We start from the raw sequence: 21830 nt of genomic DNA on the forward strand, positions 1-21830 counted from the left end.
AACTACATTTTTCTCATCTAGTTTATTTTTTGTTTTTATGAAATAATGAGTATATGATAGCGTGGGCCCACCAAGACAGTACTCAACAAACATCATATACACCTGGGACAGAAAAATATATTTCATGCTATTTTTTTGGAATATTTATCAGGTCTGTCCTCAAGCCAAACAAATGAACAGAATAAGATAATAACCAAACATCAGCTTTAAACATATTTTTACTGATGCCTCTACAAAACTTTCACCTTCCATGAATTTGACCATTTTAGCAGCTATTTGCTACAGCCCATTTCATGTTAGCGTTCACTGGCTCTGTTTGATACAACCACACAGAAACCAATAATAACCTACACATTCTGCTCTGTAAGATAGCAACATCACAATTTCTTGCTACATTTCGTCTAAATGAAAAAATACTGCAACTAGATACAGACATGTGGGCACCAAATGTTTTGATGTCTGCATCGTGACGCAGTTCATTCATTTTATTTAGACAACATGTTGCAAGAAATGTCATTCATTCAATCTTGCTATCTTAAATTGCAGTTTCTTATTGGTTTATGCATGGTTGTATCAAGCAGATTCAGTGGATACTAACATGAAAAAATGGGCAGTACTGTGTCACAATATTGATACGATATGGTGACTCTCCGCCAGTTAGTGAAGAGATCTGAACAGATAAAATTCGGGTATGAAAGTAGCAGCAATAAGGAGGCAGATATTTATCTGTGATGACGTTGCTGCTGAGGTCAGAGGTGAAGTTTCAATGGGAATACTTGATGTGCTATAAACTGTTGTGGTGTCAATAACTCCTTCGTTGGTTTGGTTGAAATTCAGAACTCCAAGAACCGCATAGTGATCCGAGAGATCACGCAGAGAATCGGGTCTCAAACAGTCGGGTGAGTTTGGGTAGGTGTAGCCGGGATCTAACAACCCAGACAACATACATACATGAAATGGTTCACTCTCTTCGAATACTTTTACTTCAAGCGTTGTTGCGTCTGGCTGTAAATGTTCATTACTATAAGCAACGTAATCAAGCCATTCTGACTCTTTGTCCCCACTGTTGTCATTTAAATCATTATTTTCACGATCGAAAGTCACTTTGACATTACCGACGATAGAGGGCATTGTTGCATGTATAGCCTCCAAAACTGCCAGAGTGTTTTGTGCGTTGTTCAACATATCTGCATTAAAGTCCCCAGCGTAAATAACAGGTTCCAACGTCGATATGTTCTGGTGAAGCATATGTTGGTAGATTTCACTAGCCTGCTGTACTCGAACAATATCTCTACTCACTCCAGGCTGGGCTTGCATATGGGTACCAAATAAATGAAAGATCTGAGAGTTTCCATTGACGGACTTTTCGATTTTAGCATACATGACACCTTTACTTGAAAACTGATCCGAAGTTGTCCGGTCCATAGCTTCATATATGTGTTCATCGTAGTAGACGATTGGCCAACGAGAAGCGATAAACACGCCCCCGTTCTCTGGTTGGGTGATAGAGATGTCATCCCTGCCAACTGTTGGAGTATTGTAGGGAAACCCGTGATAAACTAACAAATCACGAATGGAGAGATCGTTAGGAAAACACCCTCCCATGAAAACTTCATTCCATACGATTGCGTCCATATCCAATATTCCGTCGAAGATCTGGAACGGTATTCGACAGGTTCGCTCACGTTGTCCACTTTGATAATATAGGTAACTTAGTTCATACACGTTGTAACTGAGAACTTTCAAGATATTTACTGGTGTTGGTTCGGGTAAAGAAGCTGGTAGCGGAGTTGCACATAGTACTTTGGTTCCATTCTCACAAGGTTCAGTGTCAAGGTCTCCAATCGGATCACTGCACACATACTCAAAACCAAATAATTCACAGGAACTGGAATTTCCTTCACAGTATGGAGGTGAACCTGCATGGTAAAAGGATACAACGGAAATAGCAAAATGTTCCATTAAGAGACAAGACTAGAGCGTGATGAATTTTCATTTGTTGAAAACCAAAGTGGTCGTAACTGCGTTCAAAATATTTTGCCCGATTATGCATGTGTTGCTGTTCATCACCAAAGGAAGCTAAGACGGTTTAGTTTAGCAAAAGTGTGATTTCCCCTTAACATGATGACTACTTAACTACCACCTGTAATGGTCAAGATTCCCTAGGTATTGTTGTTCTTAAATATTTTAAGACAATTGGCTAGTGTACAATTTCCACTGCATTCACTAAAATCGTTAAATTGTGAAAACGTAAACTCTTATTTTATATTGGTATATCTGTGTTTAATGCTAACTGTACGATAACTTTGTGAAATATGTCTTATGGCAATATGTACGCTAGGAAGAGAGGTTGAGTCCCATTTTGGTAAAACTCGTCATGCATGACATGTTTGCCCCAACAGTTCCAAACAGACTTACCCAACCATACTTGCAGTTGCTCAGTTTCTGTTGTAGTGACACTGTCACACATTCGTTCTGAAAGAAGAAAGGTAAGTGTACGAAATGGTGAAAAGGCTAATGGGGGGGTGGGGGGGGATAATACATCTTCAAATGTGAGAAAATCGCCTACCAAGTGCATGCAATGGAAGTGATGTATTTAATATAAGCACAGGCAAGTAAGAAACGTGTCTGTGATTTAAGCTTTTCCCCCTGACGAAACGAACGAAATATTTTCATATAGCAAAAACTTTTTCAAAAATATTCAGTCAAATCAAGTTGAAAGTAGCTGGCATTTCGGGAATTACTCTCCAAGAGCCGAGTCCTCATCACACTAAATGAAAGTGTAGCCTAGCCCAATAAAAGATACATGGATTTGTAACAATTCATACAGCGTATGATCGTGATAACGATACATTTAGTGATGGTAGCCCCGAATGCATATAAACGTGGTAAACTAAACGTACTTACAACACACATACATGCAAACCGACAACTAAAGCTCTCTGTAAAACTAACTATAAAATATAAAGTGGTCAAATTACTTATTTACAACTTTTAATAAAAACTGCCGATAGCGGGCGTATGTCCTCCCACCGACCGAATAGCCGTAAGACCATAAAATACGTTTGAAAATGTCGACATGTCTTTCTCGTAATGCAACCAACTTAGAACTATGCCTTTCCCCGACGGAAATAGATATAACAAGTATTCTAACAAGAATCCCCTCCCCGAGAAAAAATAAAACAATATATAAGTTTGCGTCCAAATTAGATAAGTATTCCGACAGATAGTCTCAAATATCTTTGTACCACAATTATGCGAGATTACATGTAGCATTTTCAGCAATCCACGTCATGTTTTACTTTTTGTCTTAGTCAATCACACGACACCAGACACTTTCCTTGTCTCTGGTTTATAGACACACACACAGCTAGAATTATAACATATCAAGGACCCCAACCACTCAAGACACTTGACCTTGTTAATAATGCCTACATTAATTTCTTACCTTGCTGGAGAGATAGACCCGTCGTTAACAGAAACAGTACAACTCTCAGGATCGCTCCACTCATATCGATGCCTTGCTTTAGTTTTACCGTCACGAATAAAGGTTGATATGGGAGGAAGCAGTCACGTCTGTGCGGCACAACTTTATTTTGGTATTTGGTACACAGTTGTTGCGTACTTGAATACTGCGCAGTGTAACGCATTATACTTTACATGTAAAAGATAAATTCATAATCACAGTTTTGATAGTGTATCAGCAACACATTCCTTTTATATTATGGTGTCAGTAGTTACCCATTCTCTACGCTAACTTTAATATTCGAGCATTACAGCTTTCAAGTTTAATGTTGACGACGCAGAAAATTCTTTTCGTAATCATTTTAAATTTTACTATTTTTTATAGAAATAATGCTAATTTGCACACTAGTCCTGTTGTTCTCGTTGATGGTTCATATGATATTGTCTACATATATTATGTAATTCACAAGATAAGATATGTTTTCCATCCCAGCTTGGAATCTATACATATGTATTCATCTTCTGCCCTCTGTTACGACACCACATGGGCCAATCATTTGGAACATATAGTATCCTTGTAGATAGTCCTGCTTGCAAAAGATGTACAGGACGTGATTCTGACAATGTAAACCAAGAAGAGGGAAGGGAAGAGCCACTTCCAGAATCAGACGTGCCAGTGTCCTTTAGACACAAAAAGAAGGGAAGAATCAGAATCGAGAATACGCTCTGCATGATCTGGGACTCCGGCACAGAGTGTGGGATGAAGATATGCGCACACCGGCCCTGGAGTCCCTGGAGCCCACATTTTCAGAGCTATCAGATTTCCAGCTGTATGACTATTAAAGTTGATCAGTCAAGTTGTCGTGTAAATTATCGCCTATTACAGTTAAGGGACACACCTTTCGTAAATCCCCGTTATATTATTGATTTGAACGTTGGGTTGTGTAGATTGACGAATCTTATCCGAATCTGTAAGATTGAAATCTGATAATTGGTGTACAGACGTGATCGTATGACAAGGTTAAGATCACAACAAATTGATATCGCCAAATGTATCATATTGCAAAGTTGTGACTCGCCAAGATTTTCTGCAGGTGGCTTTAAGATCATGACGCAGAAGAGATTAATATATCCATCCATCCCTAGCCTGGAATCCATGCGGATGGGCATTTGAATTCTCTATGACGATGGGGGAAAATAAAAATTAAAAATCCCAAAATCGCCTGTATTCTTGGCTAATCCATCCCGTGCCATGCATAAACGCACGCACGCACGCACGCACGCACGCACGCACACACGCACGCACGCGCACATACACACACACAAACACACATACATACATACATACATACATACATACATACATACATACATACATACATACATACATACATACATACATACATACATACATACCATGCGAGACATACAGACAGACAGACAGACAGACAGACAGACAGACAGACAGACAGACAGACAGACAGACTGACTGACTGACTGAAACAGACGGCCAGACATGACAGTCTGTCGAATAGGAAAATTAAGACACGTACAGTTTTTTCGTGCATGTATTCAATTATTCTTAACATAGGTTGTCACAAAGTACATGTACACATTTCCAATGGAAATTTGAAAAGAATAATATGTCCGCTATATAGACAATATACTGAGTTGTTTTTGTGGGTAGCGACTAGAAGGGCGCCCATAACGACGAATCTGTCAGTCTAAATACGACAACATCACTGCAATAAAACAGAAGAACTAGGTACGGTTGGATGAGAAACACACTGCCATGCTCTAGTTAGTATATGTTATATTTTAACATAAAATTAATATAATATGGAGAAAAGTTACTAGGAACAGGAAAGGAGTTGAATGTTGCCGCAAAACGTCCTTCAATTCGCCGGGAGGATAAATACAAGTTGGTTTACAAATGTTATTTTCATGTCTTGATTTCACTGATATTCACTCTATTTGCTGACTTTATTTGACTTTACCACTGTACAGTATAATTCCACCGTGGGGGGGGGGGGGGGGAGATTACTCTGTACACCTTCGTGTTAAGTTTCGTAAAATACATATATATGTATAAAGCTATAAGTGTCTCACTGGAGAGAACAGTGCTGCATGCAATATTAGTAGTAGAGGATTACATACTTGAATCAAGGATTCAAGACGTTACCATGGTCACAAGTCGTTACTTGGAGTTTCACACTCCCTCAGCGAAACTCAGAGTAACGACTTGTAACATCTTTATTCATTGGATTAAGCATATACATTATATTAATATGTTGAAATCGTGGTCACATTGGGGCCACTGCTGATTTTAAAAAAAAAACACCCACAATTCCATATAGGTTACTATAGCTACACAAAAATAATGAAGCTAATAAAGTGTTTAGGGTATACGATATTACGAGTATGTCATTCCATCTCATAAAACTGTTTTTAAAAAACCTTTCACTGCAGATTTAAATGAAATAAACAGCTGACAAATATGGGAAATGTATAGTTTCGGCATGTTTCTAGTTGGAGGATAATTTTGGTTGAAACAAATGAAAAGGAAAAAACGCACAATCGAATTCTCGTGCATTTATTGCACTTCACAATTCCACGCACATCACTCACCATCTTATTTGATAAATGCGATATGTGTGTGAAGTAATTTTTACGAACATTTTCTTTATGATAAGGTTAGTGGGTTGTATATATTTGAGGATAAGGGTTACAAATAACCTCGACAGGTACTACTTAGTAGTACATTAGGCAATGACAGCGCTCAGTAACGTTAAAAGTGAAATCAACAGTAAATTCGACATTGGTAGGCTACCAACTGCAGTTGTGATTTCATAGTGTAGTATACCCCTGACGGCGTAGTGATCAGACATATCGCCAACGATCCACGTATCAAAACAGTCGTCTGTATTAGGATAGATATGCCTGTTGGTAGGGAAAGGCGTTTGTCTGCAGACATCCATCCATTCATGACGAAGCCGAAGTACCTCGATGGTCGAGTCCAACGGAATAAGGTGCTCGTGGCTCCACACCACGTAATCTAACCAACTTTTGTAGCTGGTGGGGTCCTTACGGAGGTCGTTGTTGATGCGATCGTAAGTATGGTCATAATCACCAATGATGGTCGGCATGGTGGAATGTAACTCATTGAGTACGTCGATGCCGTTTTGTTCGTTCGCTTTCATATCTGCATTGAAATCTCCGGCATATAACACAGGTTCGTTTTCAGGAATGTCAAATTTCTTCATGAAGTCGTACATTTCTGCTGCCTGTAAGACTCTCGTTGCGTCGTTTTCTTCGCCTACATAGGCTTGCATATGCGTACCAAAAATATGATACAACATGGTCTCTCCGTCCATTGTTTTTTCGATCTTCGCATACATTACTCCTTTGCAGAAAAACGTGCCATCGGGGAAATAATAATTTTCGAAAATTATTTCTTCTTCATATAAGATCGGCCATCTTGATGCAACAAGCACACCACCATTTTCAATATTCGGCGCGACCTGGAACTGACAATCAGCTACGCCGACAGTTTCGGTGTAATGTATGAAACCATGGTAACGCAATAATTCGCGAAGATCGAGCCTACCGACCTCAGCGAAACATCCTCCCATGAACACTTCGTTAAAGACGATAACATCTATGTCCGTTGTAGACTCCAATATGTTGAAGAGAATTCGACAAGTACGCTGACGTTGTCCGTCTTGAGAAATGATGTACTGTAACTCAAAAATGTTGTAGGCTATGACGGAGATCGAGTTCGCTGGTTGTGGATCGGTCAGATTAACAGGTGGTCCGACCTGACACAAAACCTTGGTTCCATTCTTACAGCTCGGGTCCTCCGATGGTTGTGTTGGATTGATCCCAGTGGGTACGGGTAAGGGACCAGGTAGGAAAGGAGGTAAGTTTGGCAGTGGGAATGGCAGGGTAGGTTTCACTGTTGTGTCGGGTGGTTCTATACTGTCACTGCACACGTACTCCATTCCATAGAACTCGCAGAGAGATTCGTCTGCCATGCAGTCTGGGGCATCATCTATTATTAGAAGAGAAAAACGAATGTGTTGAAAACTTTGTCGTTGTTGGCGCTTCTGGTCATGAAGCGTATTGAGTGACGCACTAAACAATGTTACCCACATCTTCCTCTGAGTTGTACACTCAGACATACATCTCCTTGAAGTCAGGACAAATCTCACCAGTGTAAAGGGGTTTTGTGAATACATTTGTGTCACTTTCGAATCGTGGAATCGCCAATGATGAGTTTCAGATATCCATAATTTTTTTTTGTAGGAGACAGTACATTTTCAGCATACAAAAAAATGTATGTATACATATATGAACAATATGTAACTTTCTTGATCTTACTTTTGTTACGTGTTATTAATGTAATTGTTATGGTCAAAATGTTTAGAAATATTGCTTATAGAGGAAGTCACTACAATATAAGGAACATCCAAGCATACAAATGAAAGAGAGTTTTATGTGTAAAGCTTTGTACAGTGCGACGAGTCTTTCATTCTATTGCATACACTATATATAGTACAACAACTATTGCACGGTGGAAACCAGTTGAGTGGAAACAAATCATGGCCTGGCTCGACAACATTATAACATTGTTACATTTATTATTCCATTTGTCTGACTAGAATCACTAACATTTCTAAATTATTATCGTCTGCCGGGCAGATTGTAAGATACGCCCTCACAGACTAGGCTAGGCGGACACCACAGACGAATACAAGAACTGCTGCCCCGTATACATGCTCACATAGTTGGAGGATATGATTTGACCATACGTCCATGGACGGAGCCCGTTCATTAATATAAACACAGTCCCCTGACACATCAGTCACTATAAAGATTGTGGTACAAACAAGCTGAGCTGGGTATAGTGACCTATCAACCTTATCTCTCGATGATATCATTGAAGGACCTATATACTCACATATGATCGACAAATCGTACGATTTTATCATTTCAATCTATGACGTCATTTCTAAATAGTTTATTTTTTTGTTCATTTTAGCAAGTTGATAGCTCGTTTTCCACAGTAATACCGTATGTTTTCGACTGACAGTAAACATTTTCTAACGAGAGATGGTCAGACTGTCAGTAAACTGGGTCAGGGCTGGTTTGTACCCTTTGATCATGGAATCAGGTCATCCTAAAATAGAAAATTGTGCTTTGACAAAGTGTAAAGTTGTCATGGTAACTGATTGGTTATCATGACTATAAAGCATGGTTCAAGGTAACGAAGTAATGCTAGAGTTGTATAACAAGATCGGCGAACTATTATTTACGCTTTGGAACTAAACAAAGTCCATCAATACGATAGATGATAAACTAAACAATCTCCGTTGTCCATGTTTGTTTGTTTGTTTGTTTGTTTGTTTGTTTGTTTGTTTGTTTGTTTGTTTGTTGGCTTGCTTATGTGCCTTTGTAATAATACAACGACGTACTTACAGCCATCTTTGGTGCTTTCAAGTCAGCAACGTCACGCACAAATAAAACTTCAAGTCCATATAGGTTTAAGTATTCATCATGTCATATAATGATATCTATATCTATATCTATATCTATATATGAGTGCAAAGGTAATGAGTAGAGCTGTCCTGATAAATGAATTCAATCCTGACAATACGAATGAATATTCTTTAACAAGGCAAGATATAAGTAGGTCACCACTTGACATTATAGATTTGTTTTATATATATATATATATATATATAAAGATTTGAGTGTCTGATGATCGCAATATGCGTGAAACTCCGAGTTACACCCAAGAAAGAGTTCCAGTACTACCAAAACTATATATATATATATATATGTACATCAACATCTCCTGACGAGTGATTTACTCACGAAACAGGCTTGTAGAGACGAAAAACCCGACTTTATTTTCTTCTACCCTCAACATATACTCCGCTCTGCGTGCAGACGTATCGAGCACTGTACTACGGACAAATCTTACCACTGACTTCCTATATATATATATATATATATATATATATATATATATATATATATATATATATATATATATATATATATATATATATATATATATATATATGGTATGGTGTGTGTGTGTATGTATGTATGTATGTATGTATGTATGTATGTATGTATGTATGTATGTATGTATGTATGTATGTGTGTATGTGTGTATGTATGTATGTATGTATGTATGTACGTACGTATGTATGTATGTGGGTAGGTAGGTAGGTAGGTAGGTAGGTAGGTGTGTGTGCGTGCGTGCGTGTGTGGTATGGTATGGTGTGTGTGTGTGTAAGAGAGAGAGAGAGAGAGAGAGAGAGAGAGAGAGAGAGAGAGAGAGAGAGAGAGAGAGAGAGAGAGAGAGAGAGAGAGAGAGAGAGAGAATCAACGATATTCATAACGATAATACATCGTGATGGCCTTGAAAAGTGTGACCTATGACTATACTTACCAACCCAGACAGTCGGTCGCGTGTCGTCAAATGTGACAGCATCGCATTCAGTATAAGCTGCAAGATGAACACAGATTTTAATTTACTGTCATAAACTCAAAACATAAACTTGTAATGAAAAATACCAATAGATAAAAATATGTATAATATGTATAGACTGCTTATAGTGTGCGGCTTGTACTTGTAGGGTGGCTTAAATGGGCACAAACTGAGCGTAGACGTTTTGGGCATACTTTTTGCTGCATGTTAGTACTCGCAGTAATCTACTTACCGAAGTTTACACAATTAACCATCACTTGTAATTGTCTGAACTCAAACCTGGTATTAAGATATAGCTTATAAACTACCTGATGACGTCATTTGTATACGTATAAAAATGTCGAGGAAATCCCTACTACATATGTATGTTCTCCACTAGCCATTAACTGCTCTAACAACGCCAGAAGACATTCTAATGTCACAGAAGCTTTCAAGAAGGCATCCATCGACATTAACATATGGTAACACTAAAATAGTTTTAATCTGGGTTTTATGGAAATATTTTCACTTGAGTAAAATAACCTCATAAACTCGGTTTATGCCACTTTAAGGTGTACATGATGAGGGGAAATGTACGCTCAACACTGAGTAAATTGTCCTACTCATCCGTGGTCAGTGGTGTATCGAAATTATGTATATTCAAGAAGACGTGTGTTGCTATGGTAGTCATCCCTTGCTAACTACGTGCGACTCTCACTTGTCAGTCCGTGTACAATCTGTACTCCTAATATTTATCAAATATTGCATCTAAATTTACCATGGCGCCACCTATTTTAGGATGAAATATCTAGATAAAAAATTATTTATAGATGAGGTAAGATGCAGGCTGCTGCATGCAGGTATTCTAGAGATTCACATAAAATCTACACAATAGTACACTGACATCATTACATGGCCACTTGAGCCAGGGACAAGAGTACAAACATTAGATTGTTTTGACTTATCTCAAACGTTATAGAGGTATGTCTATGTGTGTTCCCTACGCGAGGAAATAATCATGGGGAAAATTGATTACTCAGTCAACACCCCAACATGAATATCACTCGTAAACGAAGCGTGGAAATCACCGTGTTCTTACAAGGACAGGGAAAGTATCATCTCTGAAATATTGACCGAAGTACTTGGTGTCGAAATTTTGAATTACTTAAAATGAACATGGCCCAAACCTTAAAAGCACGCTTGCAGTTCCTTCAGTACTGCTCAAGATAACAAATATAACTGTAGATGCCGTAAACGTTAATATTAGATTAAAACGACATGTACTCTACCTGAATTACAAGATGAAATTATGGAAAGAAGACACGTGAAGCCAACCAACGTAGACAACATGGTGACGATGTGAAGGGTACAGATGTTCTGAGGTACTAGTATATGATAGTTCGATACACCTCCGGTAGTCTACTGTGCGGTCTCGCGTCTTCTATCGTTGTTATCAAGGTGGTCTTTAACCGTACGCGTTACCAAGCTTGTCAAAACAGATAACAACAAAAATAATCTACTTACTGCATGTAATTAAAATTCCAATGGGTGGATCACTGAAGTTGTTAAAACTATAATCGTCAGAGATTTCTGGTTGTTGTTTTTTTTTTGATAAATTTCAAATCGTTGAAAAGATATACAGGTTTAGTATAATGATATGTTAAATGTAGACTGTGACCCGTTGTTGTATATCCCATAGATGGATCTCACACGTATCCCAGATACGTAAGTAACCATAGTATACGTAATCAATTCTGAATATAACTGATATTAAGTACGTAAATCCCTGTTCAAATACATCAGATTTGACCAGCAAGATTTAGTATAAACACAACCTTTACAACATATTGAAATCTTCATTTGAACCACGAAGAACTTTATTTTGACATCTCTTGTGATAGAGTAATCCTGGTGATAGAGTAATGTAGCAATGAGTTGTAGGTTTCTCATCATGAACCAGGCAATCGCCTTGTTTATGTTTTTTACGAAGGCAGAAGAATAACGTCTGACTGCAGGAGCGTATATCTACCTATCTGACCTCCAGGGAGTAGGGGGTCAGCTGTGTTGTACACCTGTCAGGGTAAGCATCGACGGGAGTGTGATCTCCATGCATGTACACACTAGTATTGAACTATAGACAGTGACTGAACTTGTGTGAAATGCCCATGCTTATAATACTGGCACTTAAAAATTTGTGAAATGTGCATGCGCTAAATTATCTTAATTGTGACACGTGCCTAGTCATACTTTTAATATTGGCACTTGAATTAAACTTGTGAAATGTACATGCTTTTAATATTGGCACTTTAATTAATTTTTAATGGTGGCACTAAATTAAACTTGTTAATGTATACTTTTAATCATGACACTACACAGTACGTAGAAGACAATATCTGTAATGTTTCATTTAAAAACTTTCCACTCGCTTCGTTGTTAATACATTCATTTAATTTTAGCACGTTTTTTTTTTCAGATGAAATTTGCAGTCGTGTAGCCCAAGCCAATGGTTTGAAGTTTTTAGAATCATGTGGTCCAGCAACATGATAACATTAATACCGGGGAGTTGATCCCTCTTGTCGCTTGTGAACGAGCTATGTACACAACATACATACATTCATGCAATGCGATGCCCGTTGAGTGGCGTTCCCCCTAAAACGCCGTCTTTAACGGAGCAGGAAAGTTTGCAACCACTGGGCGAGATCAGGAAGTCGACAAGTTTGTAGAATTATATATTTTAGAAGGTAAATACCTGGTATCGGGCTTCAAGTTCAAGCAGTGGCCCTAATCACTATGGTAGGTAGCCTCACTGCCAGACTATTGACATTTGTACTCTGTAAGGTTTTGTTTTGTTTTGTTTTGTTTTGTTTGTTTCTGTATGTGATTATACTAGTCATATCTTCTCTATATTTTTAGTAGTGTATGTATTTTTTTTCATTTTCTGTTAGTGCTGCTCTTAACATGCTTAGTGATTCCCCGATACAAAATGAATGCAATAAATAAATAAATAAACATTTTTTTCGTGGATCGCTATTTTTTCATCCTACCGTAAATTCTGCTCGGTCCCTGAGTAGACTAATTTGTCTGTACACTGGCTATCTCTGTTGGCCATATCAAAGTTCGCTGTAACAATGTTTGGGGCCATTTTGTGGCATGAAGTGCACCGTCACCGTAGTGTTCTACGTACTATATGTAGCCAAAGGTAAGTTGAGAGACATCACATTGAATCACGGTACTAAGCAGCAGTTCTTTATCTAAGGCTTATCTAGTGAATCGTTTAGTCTGAAAACTTATGGAATTTTCACAGGTGGACTGAAAGAGGTGTTTAATACATACGTAAACACATTTTGTAAAAGTATGTATGTATGTATGTATGTAGGTAGGTAGGTAGGTAGGCAGGCAGGCATGAGTTTGTACGAGTCCATGGATGTGCGAATGTGTATGTGTGTATGACTGTCTATGTATGTATGTATGTATGTATGTATGTATGTATGTATGTATGTGTATGTATGTATGTATGTATGTATGTATGTATGTATGTATGTATGTATGTATGTATGTATGTGTATGTATGTATGTATGTATGTATGTATGTATGTATGTATGTATGTATGTATGTATGTATGTATGAGCAATATCTTCCATTCTATTGGGAAACTGGAGAGAGTCACACGGCCAAATTGATAGTAAGCCTCTGTGGAACCGCTTGGTGGATTATTTGATAGTAAGCCCCTGTGGAACCGCTTGGTGGATTATTAATTCCATTTATCTGTATTACATCGAATTTTTTGTCAAAATATGAGTATGTGCAAGCAGAGTTGTATGCATTCGAACAGAAAATAAAGAATGTATACGCCAGTCATAATGTATGTAGGTTGTTCTATGGAAGACGTTAAATCTTGACAATATTAAAATTAACGGGGAACAAAGGCGAGGTTGATTTCGTCCTAGAATCCACGAATTCCCTACAGAGTGTATAGCAGGGTTTGTTCAAGACTGATGTAAATAATTATATTTCTTTGATTTTAGAGTAGTCGCCTGATGCAGAGTTGTTGCAATAACTTGTAGTGCTTACTCAAAATAAATAAAGTTTCGACAAAACAAGCCTCTCCTCTGTTGTTTAGGTCGTGGGCTTGATGTGTATATGGAAGATACAAAATTTACTGCGGTCACAAGGGGTCTCAATGTCCACTGTATGCAAATCATTCACTTCTGAATGGCAAACCATTCACATAATGCAAACTTTCAAAACTTATCAAAAGACCAGCCATTTCATCATCAAAATAATGTTTCATTGCCATGGAAATGTTGTTGTAATTTCCTCGGCTATTTGAAGTGGCATGGACGGCGACGTCTTCGAATACTTGGGGAAAATAAATCTTAGGAAAAGGATCTGGATAAAAGCTACTCGAAAGTACACCATGTAAAGAGTCTGTTCGTCAGGGTTTCATGTAACCTGGTGTATCTTGGGGGACATTTTCAGATTTAGTGTTTTGTAGACCACTATAAAGCAGTGTACAATGGCGATTTGTAATATTAAGAGTTATTTGCAAGTGTTGCACGGAAAAATCCCTGACGCAATAACATGTAATGAATGGCAAAGGCAGTTTTCAGTGTAGTGCAATAAAAGCGGTGGTGAAATAGATGTTAAAACCATTCATTGGTAAATGTAGACCAAGTCTAAAAGATACACCGTGACAGGGCGCCCTCACACATCGGTCAACCCAAGAGAAGCCGGTGGGACAGGACTTATCTTACACTTGGTATAATCGACGTCTAAGGCACAGATTAAAATAGCACCACTCTACGAGACGAAACGGCAAGGTCGGCAATTATAAAAGTATAGGCTAGTTTTGAAAATACCATTTCTGTTACCTTGTCTACGGAAGAATAGATTTGTGCTTGACTGCGATTTTCATTTTATCCATCTAGGTCATTTAGGTGGGGTTTTTTTCTGGGATTATCAGCTTTGCTTAACGAGTAATTGGAGCCAAGAGCAAGGACTATACTTCCGACGTTATATTCTGTACGTGGAGAGAATAACTCCCTTCAACTCTAAACCATGCTGTGACTGTAGAATGCATGAATCTACGAATTCAGAGACAAAACATGCATCTTATTACATCAGTGGGCTCACAACTGAATGTTTTATATCGTCACCTTGCATGCCGTTACCCATTTCAAATCCGCAATCGATACAAACTTCAAAGCCACCAAATTGAAAGCGATTTTGGTGTTATTAGGTTACTAAACACCACCTAAATCATGTGGCCAACAGTACTTGCAATACAAGTTAATTATATATGCCCATGATTTGCTTAGTTCGTTTAGGGAGTTCAATTGCCAAAGTATCGCCCAAAATAACTGAAAGCACAGAGGAAGTCGAGGGTGGAACATGAGGCGGTGTATGGGGACAATATTGATGGCAAGCACCTTTCGTAATGATGGGATCTGGAAAACCAGCATCATGCACGGTTAAATCGGGTCATAGAATATGGTCTGAATTATAGTGACTTCCGAGTAAATTGAATTTCTTGATATTCGATACAAAGATACGAGCAGAATCGATGTAGAGACATTGTGGATCGAGCTTTGTATTATAAAAAAAACTCTAAAACTCCTGCATGCACACTTAACTTTGAAAACATTCAATGAATACGATAAATCAACTGTGAATACAGCTTTTATTCGTCCGCATTTTTCGAATTAAAAGTACAGCCACAGATCTGAAAAAGATTCGCAGATTCACTCCTTCGAAATGCTCCGGGCAATACTCAACTAGACGATTGAGTCGCTGGCGACGCCGGCGATTCTGAAGTCCCTGTACCAGATTCCGAGCTCTCGGTCGACAGTGATGATGAGCCTTCTGAAATATTTAAAAAAAATGTTAGTTAATGATAAAATCCCCGGTGAAATGAAATCGGTCCCTATTTTACTGAGCTCAAGTTCTCCTTGGCGACTCGTAAACACAAGTCCGGGATTATTTTTTTAGATCATTTCATTAACCTCGAAACTAGTAAACATTTGTGCTAATTTGGAACGGGCAACTCTTGTAGCTAATTTTAAAAACTTCATTTGTCTGAACTTTGCTAAATTGGGAGGAAACGTTATTTTAAAGTAAGCCAAGTCACTAAAACGTTTGCTGGTGCTTCATTATAGAAGGTTTTACTTTTAAGTTGGCAAGTAATAATCATGTTCGTAAGTCGGCTGAATACAAGTCAAGTAGGTTCACTTGCAACTGTTCTGACCTTTCCGACGGGTGGCCCGTCTATCATTTTGTATTGCAGTAAATGACATTGTATACTAGTCCTGTAAACGAACATTTGTTCAAGTTGCCAAAGACTTGCTTTTCGCTTAATTAACTTGAAAACAAAAACGCAAAATTAACAGACTAAAATGCATTTTTGTAAATATACACAATGTACGAGTTTGGCAATTAGTCAAAATTAATTTGAACACTAGTTGAAGATGTACAATCACAATTGTTTAGTGGCGAAAATATAAAGATTCACAGTATCATGGTCAGTTATGTCGTAGTCTTGCCTATCCTATAGTGTAGCAAGTTAGCAAAGTTCTGGTGAAATAAAGTACCGGTAAGGGGATCAATAGTTCAATGTAGGATAAAAAACAACTAAATTCTTATATTTAGGCCGCAGACCATCCCCACCCCCTTCTAACTACACTGACCAAAACTCAATTGCTTCAAACGGCATAATCAATTTCAAATCAGTATGCAGTAGTATGTAGTGCTATGAATATAAAGCCAGTACGTAGTGAGTAAAACAGTCTTTTGATGGCACTATATTTTAGTGCCATGCATTTACTATATCTAACAATTCTTTCATTTCTCAATTTGACATTTTTAAAGAAATATGTATTTAGTGGTACAAAACATCCATTAAAAGTAAAATTGATTTTGTAGGATGAGAACTGAAATGGCTCAACCCCCACCCCCACCCCCATAGTAAAAGAATTTAGTTTTTATCCTACACTGAACTATTGATCTCGCCCCTAACGGTAGCTACATAGTGTTTACCTGGATGGCCATTTAAAAAAAAACGTGCACATGGACTGTCGCACAATTGTACGCTTGTCTATGCCATCACTTCATGTCCTAAAACATTTCAAGCAATCACGATTACATTTGAATGAATGAATGAATAAATAAATAATGAATAAATAAATAAATATAATTAAGTACTCTTACGTATCGAAAGGTTGAACATTTGCCACAAAATATGTTCCAATTAAATATTATATGTGCTTTGAATAAAACATTTAAGTTATCGTCCAAGTATACGGATTACGTAATTGTACTTACCACAACCTTCCTCGTCCAAGTCATTAGCACAATTTGACATGCCATCACAGATTGCATCTTCCGCTAAACATTTGTTCTTGGCACCTTTGAAACAGATCTTGTCGCCTTTACTTTCACATACTTTGAAAAGAAAACATATATAAATGAAAGGGGGAGGGGTACATAACAGTGCTATTGGGGTACGCAACAGTTAACCCGTCAAGACTGGTGGTTATTGTCAAGCTGTTCTGTTCTGTTCTAGTCTACCTTCCAAACCAAGACGCGGAAATATCTTCTACGTGCATTTTTCAAGTATATGTCCAGGAGAGCCATGCTCCACATGAAATAATTTTAGATTGGAATTTTGCAATTATCAAATCTTCCGTCACCCATTTTTCGACAAACTATTGCTCGTGTTTTATATATGTAACCAAACGGAGGGGTCTGACCAGGTAGATCAGGAACCAGTATATTTCCTTGCACTTGAACAATCAGTTGTGAATATGTAGCATTGTCAAAACTGTGAAAACACTTTATATAGAGGTTCGCAACCCACCCAATAGTTTGCCTCTTAATACCGTTAGGTCAAGGTCAAAGGTAGCAGAATGACAATAAATGTGCTGGGTTTCAAACTAATACAAGGTCTCTTATTCTTATTCAGCCTCGCGTTAGTTTCAGCTCCGGAATTCGAAGTTCATGACGAGACCAGATGATAATCAATCAACCTAGGAATTACATCCCGACTTTGCATTTCCAAATGTTTTGAGCAAAAAAAGGAAACTAAAGTTGTTTCACGGACTTTGGGTACTTGCAGATGAACAATATTGGATATATGGGTCAACCAACGAATGCTTCTGCTTCAGGTAATTTTCCCCCATTTGAAACTTCAATTTATGAAAACAAGGCCTTTCCCCTGAGCGTCAAATGGATGTGAAGCTGCCCGGACCATTCCCCATAGTCTCAACGGTAATAATTCTTGTTTGATTTCGCCGGGTGTCATTTTTTCCCAATCTGAGGCTGAATAGAGAAGACTCTGAATACGAGACCAAATCTCGTACCGAGTTTCCAATCAATCTCATACTGAATCGGAGAATAAATTTATACTTGTGGGCTTCAATACTAAATGCTCGCATCTATAGAGAGTCATCCTATCAGTGGAAATAATGATTGAATAGCATTTAGGATTCTTCTTCTAGACAAATTGCTCTGCCATGCAAACAACTATTTTCTAACCTAAATTTTAATCCTAAAGCCAACTAGTCATTCAGTCAGTACGAGCCACGCATACAGAACATATATAATATCAAAACACATCTCACCTGGAGGGAAACTGCAGACGTATGAGTTTTTCTTTGTGCAGGGGGCAAAGGCCCAGGTTTGACTCTTTTTACCAACTCTGTTGCAATAAATAAATATGAGCGGAGTTATTGGAACAACTAAAGATAACGATGACAAGGTTACGTGTCAATTATTTATGTGCTACATCTTCTGGTGGGCATTATTGGGCGAAGTGACACATTTTCCGAATTGTGCCGAAAATAGAAGGCACGATCTCAAGATAGTACCGAAATGTATCAGAATGGTAATAAAATTGTGTACGTGACAGTATCAACCAGTTAGGAAAGCGACTTTTTAGTGTGTGTGTGTGTGTGTGTGTGTGTGTGTGTGTCTGTGGGGGGGTTATATTTTTTCTAATTGTAGCAATGTACTTGAATGCATGTACATGCACTACTTACTTTATGGACAAGCAACCTTTTCTCTTGGAAATGAATTTTGTGATGTACAAGGTGGCTACGTCATCAACAACACCATTCCACGAATACATGCCATCCTCATTCTCGTCCTCGTGGAGTCCAACCCAATATGTTCCTTTTTTCTTCTTCATTATCTTCTCGAACTCCGTGTTCATCTGGATATTCGAAGGGGTGGCAAGGTTGGCATCGTCTTCCTTTTCCAGACACTTTTTCCTGGCATCGTTCACTTTCGCCTTCTTTTTTTCGATTATGTACGCCGCATACTCTCCATATATTACTTTACTTTTACCAGTTGGGCCTTGTGTTTCTGTAGAGAACAAGTTACGTTACAGCCAGTTTCACTTTACCGTTCGAATTCGCTGGCTCATTTGATACAACCAAGGAGAAACCAACATTGTACATATTTCTTCGACATAGCAAGGTTGAATACAGTCAATCGATCGCTTGCGACATTTTATCTAAATTCAATAACCTAAAATAGGCAGAGTCGTGATATACATCAAATAGACTGTAAAAAAAATTGGCTCCCGCATATCTGCGTCTAGTTGTAGTACGTTTAAATGCTTCATTCCATTTTACTAGACCAAATACAGCAAAGATCCAACATTGCAATCTTGCTTGCTATCTTGCTTGGTGTAGAACATTGTTTTCGGCGGGGCTGTATCAAACACAACCTCTACCTGAACGCCGGTTATAACTTGAAACGGACCGTTGGTAGGTAGAGTGTTTTGAAATGTAAAGCGCTAGCGCAGTACCAGTAAGGATATCCAAACACCTTCCCAACACAAATGTAGCAAATGTACGTCAGCAGCAATAAAATAAGAGATCATGTGGTATTGCTTTTAACTGTGAAATTACTCAACCTCAAAAAACGTTGTTTTCTTGGATTTTGTTTCGTTTTACCGCGGGACAACCTATTCAATCATTCATTACACACCTTTAGTCATTTCGATAGCCTTTTCCATAGGTTAGCGCTTGAACGAGCCCGTAGTATCGTAGGACTTAGTGCCTCACTATATGTACTATATTGACCAATCAGAGCCGTCTCAATTATGGATTCATTATTGACCAATTAGAACTCCGTAGTGGTAAACCATGTTTTGACCGATCACTACGCAGCGGTCATTGTGATTTAAAAACATCTAATTAAGTATTCGACCAATCTGGTTCTAGGTAGGTTAGTCTTTGTGCACACGTGTGCTGTGACGTGGTTTCTCGTGATACTGCATGTTCGAAACATGCGGTGTAGACTTGACAGCGAGCAACATGCAACAATAAAAAATGTCGTCCGCCTCTCAACAATATAAGTAAAATGTTGGCTAGTCCTTTCAACGAGGACGGGGGTATTTGTACATACAAAAACTCCCAAGTTGGAAAAAAAACAATTATTCAAACATATTAAGCTATCTCACCATTACCTGTGTCGGTCCGCGTGTTAATGTTGTGGATTTCTCTCTCCAGATCTTCCTAAAAATAACAGTAAAACTAAAATTAGGACAAAGTTGGAGGCTGCGTTAACTTTCAAATTCTAAACCAATAACATCAAATGACGAAAATCTATTACAAATATCAGTTATTAAAAATTCACCCAATATTAGGCCGAATCTTTATAAAACATACAAGAATGTTACTGGGGAAAAATAAATGGTTCTGAAGGTTCGGTCTATTGCGACACACCACAAATTATCTGTTCAGAATTATCGACATTCCATATGCCTTGAACTCCCACGTACATATTGCAACAAAAGCAACATGTCTGAACTGCGTCGGGCATTGGGGACAGTTTAGTTGTAAATTTTAGTATTGCCGGATGTATTTCATAAACTGGTCTTTGGAAAAATAATGAGTAAATGAACTTCCATCTCCCAAACTCCGTTGCCAATTCCAGCATCGAGTTCTCTTCCTGCTTGGCACACCGTAGCAACATTACTGCCTAGGAACAGAAATTGAAGTCGGACAGCAATGAAGTACCCAAATAAATGGGTTTTTTTTGCCACTGAATATTGATGATTCCTTTAATGCAACACTTTGAATTTAGAAGCTTTGTGTGAACGGATGGTGAAGTTAAATTTAACACCAAATATGATGCTTACAAACCCGACCAAAAAATTCAACATGGTAGGACAACATGCCCAGAACTTTAAAAAAAGTGGAAGACGGTAGGGAATATACTTACAATTGTCATTGCACAAGTAAGCAAAACGTGAATCAGCACAAGAACCAACGTACAGAATGTGAAGGGGGTCATGGCTACAGCTCCTACAAACGTTCAGTATGTGGAATCTGTAAGCAAGCTAAGACGTAGTCTGCCGACTAGTACCTCAATTCCGAAGGATGTGGACCTCGTGCAATAAGGTGACCCTTTTATATGAATAAGGCTGACTATCAAGTCCACACCTGGTTAAACGACATGTCGGTTGTTTTGTTTTGTTTTGTTTAACCAATCGTGGGAGTACCACCCACATGAAAGTGCCATGGGTGGTACTTCCATAAACCAATCAAGCTGAAGGATAGATTTATCATGTGAATTTACAAGAAACACATTGTTCTCAGCTGCAAAACACAATGAATGAGCCAATAAACATCATCTGCGTGGACTTCAAGAAGTGGCCTTCACCTATGTCACGAGTTTACTAATATGCAAATGCGAAGATGATCCTGACCTATCCAGCCATTCAGAATGGTTTATAATTCACAATATGCAAATGTCGTGAATGGAATGCACGTATGGAAACCCATATGCAAGTGTTTAGTTTTGACAAATCTCGAATAAACGTATTCTCTGCCATTAAACTGGATTGAATTAAACTTCTCTCTTGTACGTCTTATTTGC

At 38.2% G+C, this 21830-nt stretch overlaps 1 protein-coding gene across 1 annotated transcript; it reads right to left on the minus strand.

The window, feature by feature from the left end:
• Window positions 1-6227: 6227 nt before the first annotated feature.
• LOC144434140 (uncharacterized) lies at window positions 6228-21409 on the minus strand. Its single transcript, XM_078122595.1, has 7 exons — window positions 21395-21409; window positions 20416-20464; window positions 18980-19304; window positions 18563-18639; window positions 17265-17384; window positions 9929-9985; window positions 6228-7516 (listed from the first exon to the last, which is right to left on the minus strand). The coding sequence occupies exons 1-7, from the start codon at window positions 21407-21409 to the stop codon at window positions 6228-6230; spliced, it is 1932 nt and encodes a 643-aa protein (XP_077978721.1).
• Window positions 21410-21830: the final 421 nt, after the last annotated feature.

Source organism: Glandiceps talaboti, chromosome 4, assembly GCF_964340395.1.
Source record: "Glandiceps talaboti chromosome 4, keGlaTala1.1, whole genome shotgun sequence".
Taxonomy (NCBI): Eukaryota; Metazoa; Hemichordata; class Enteropneusta; family Spengelidae; genus Glandiceps; species Glandiceps talaboti.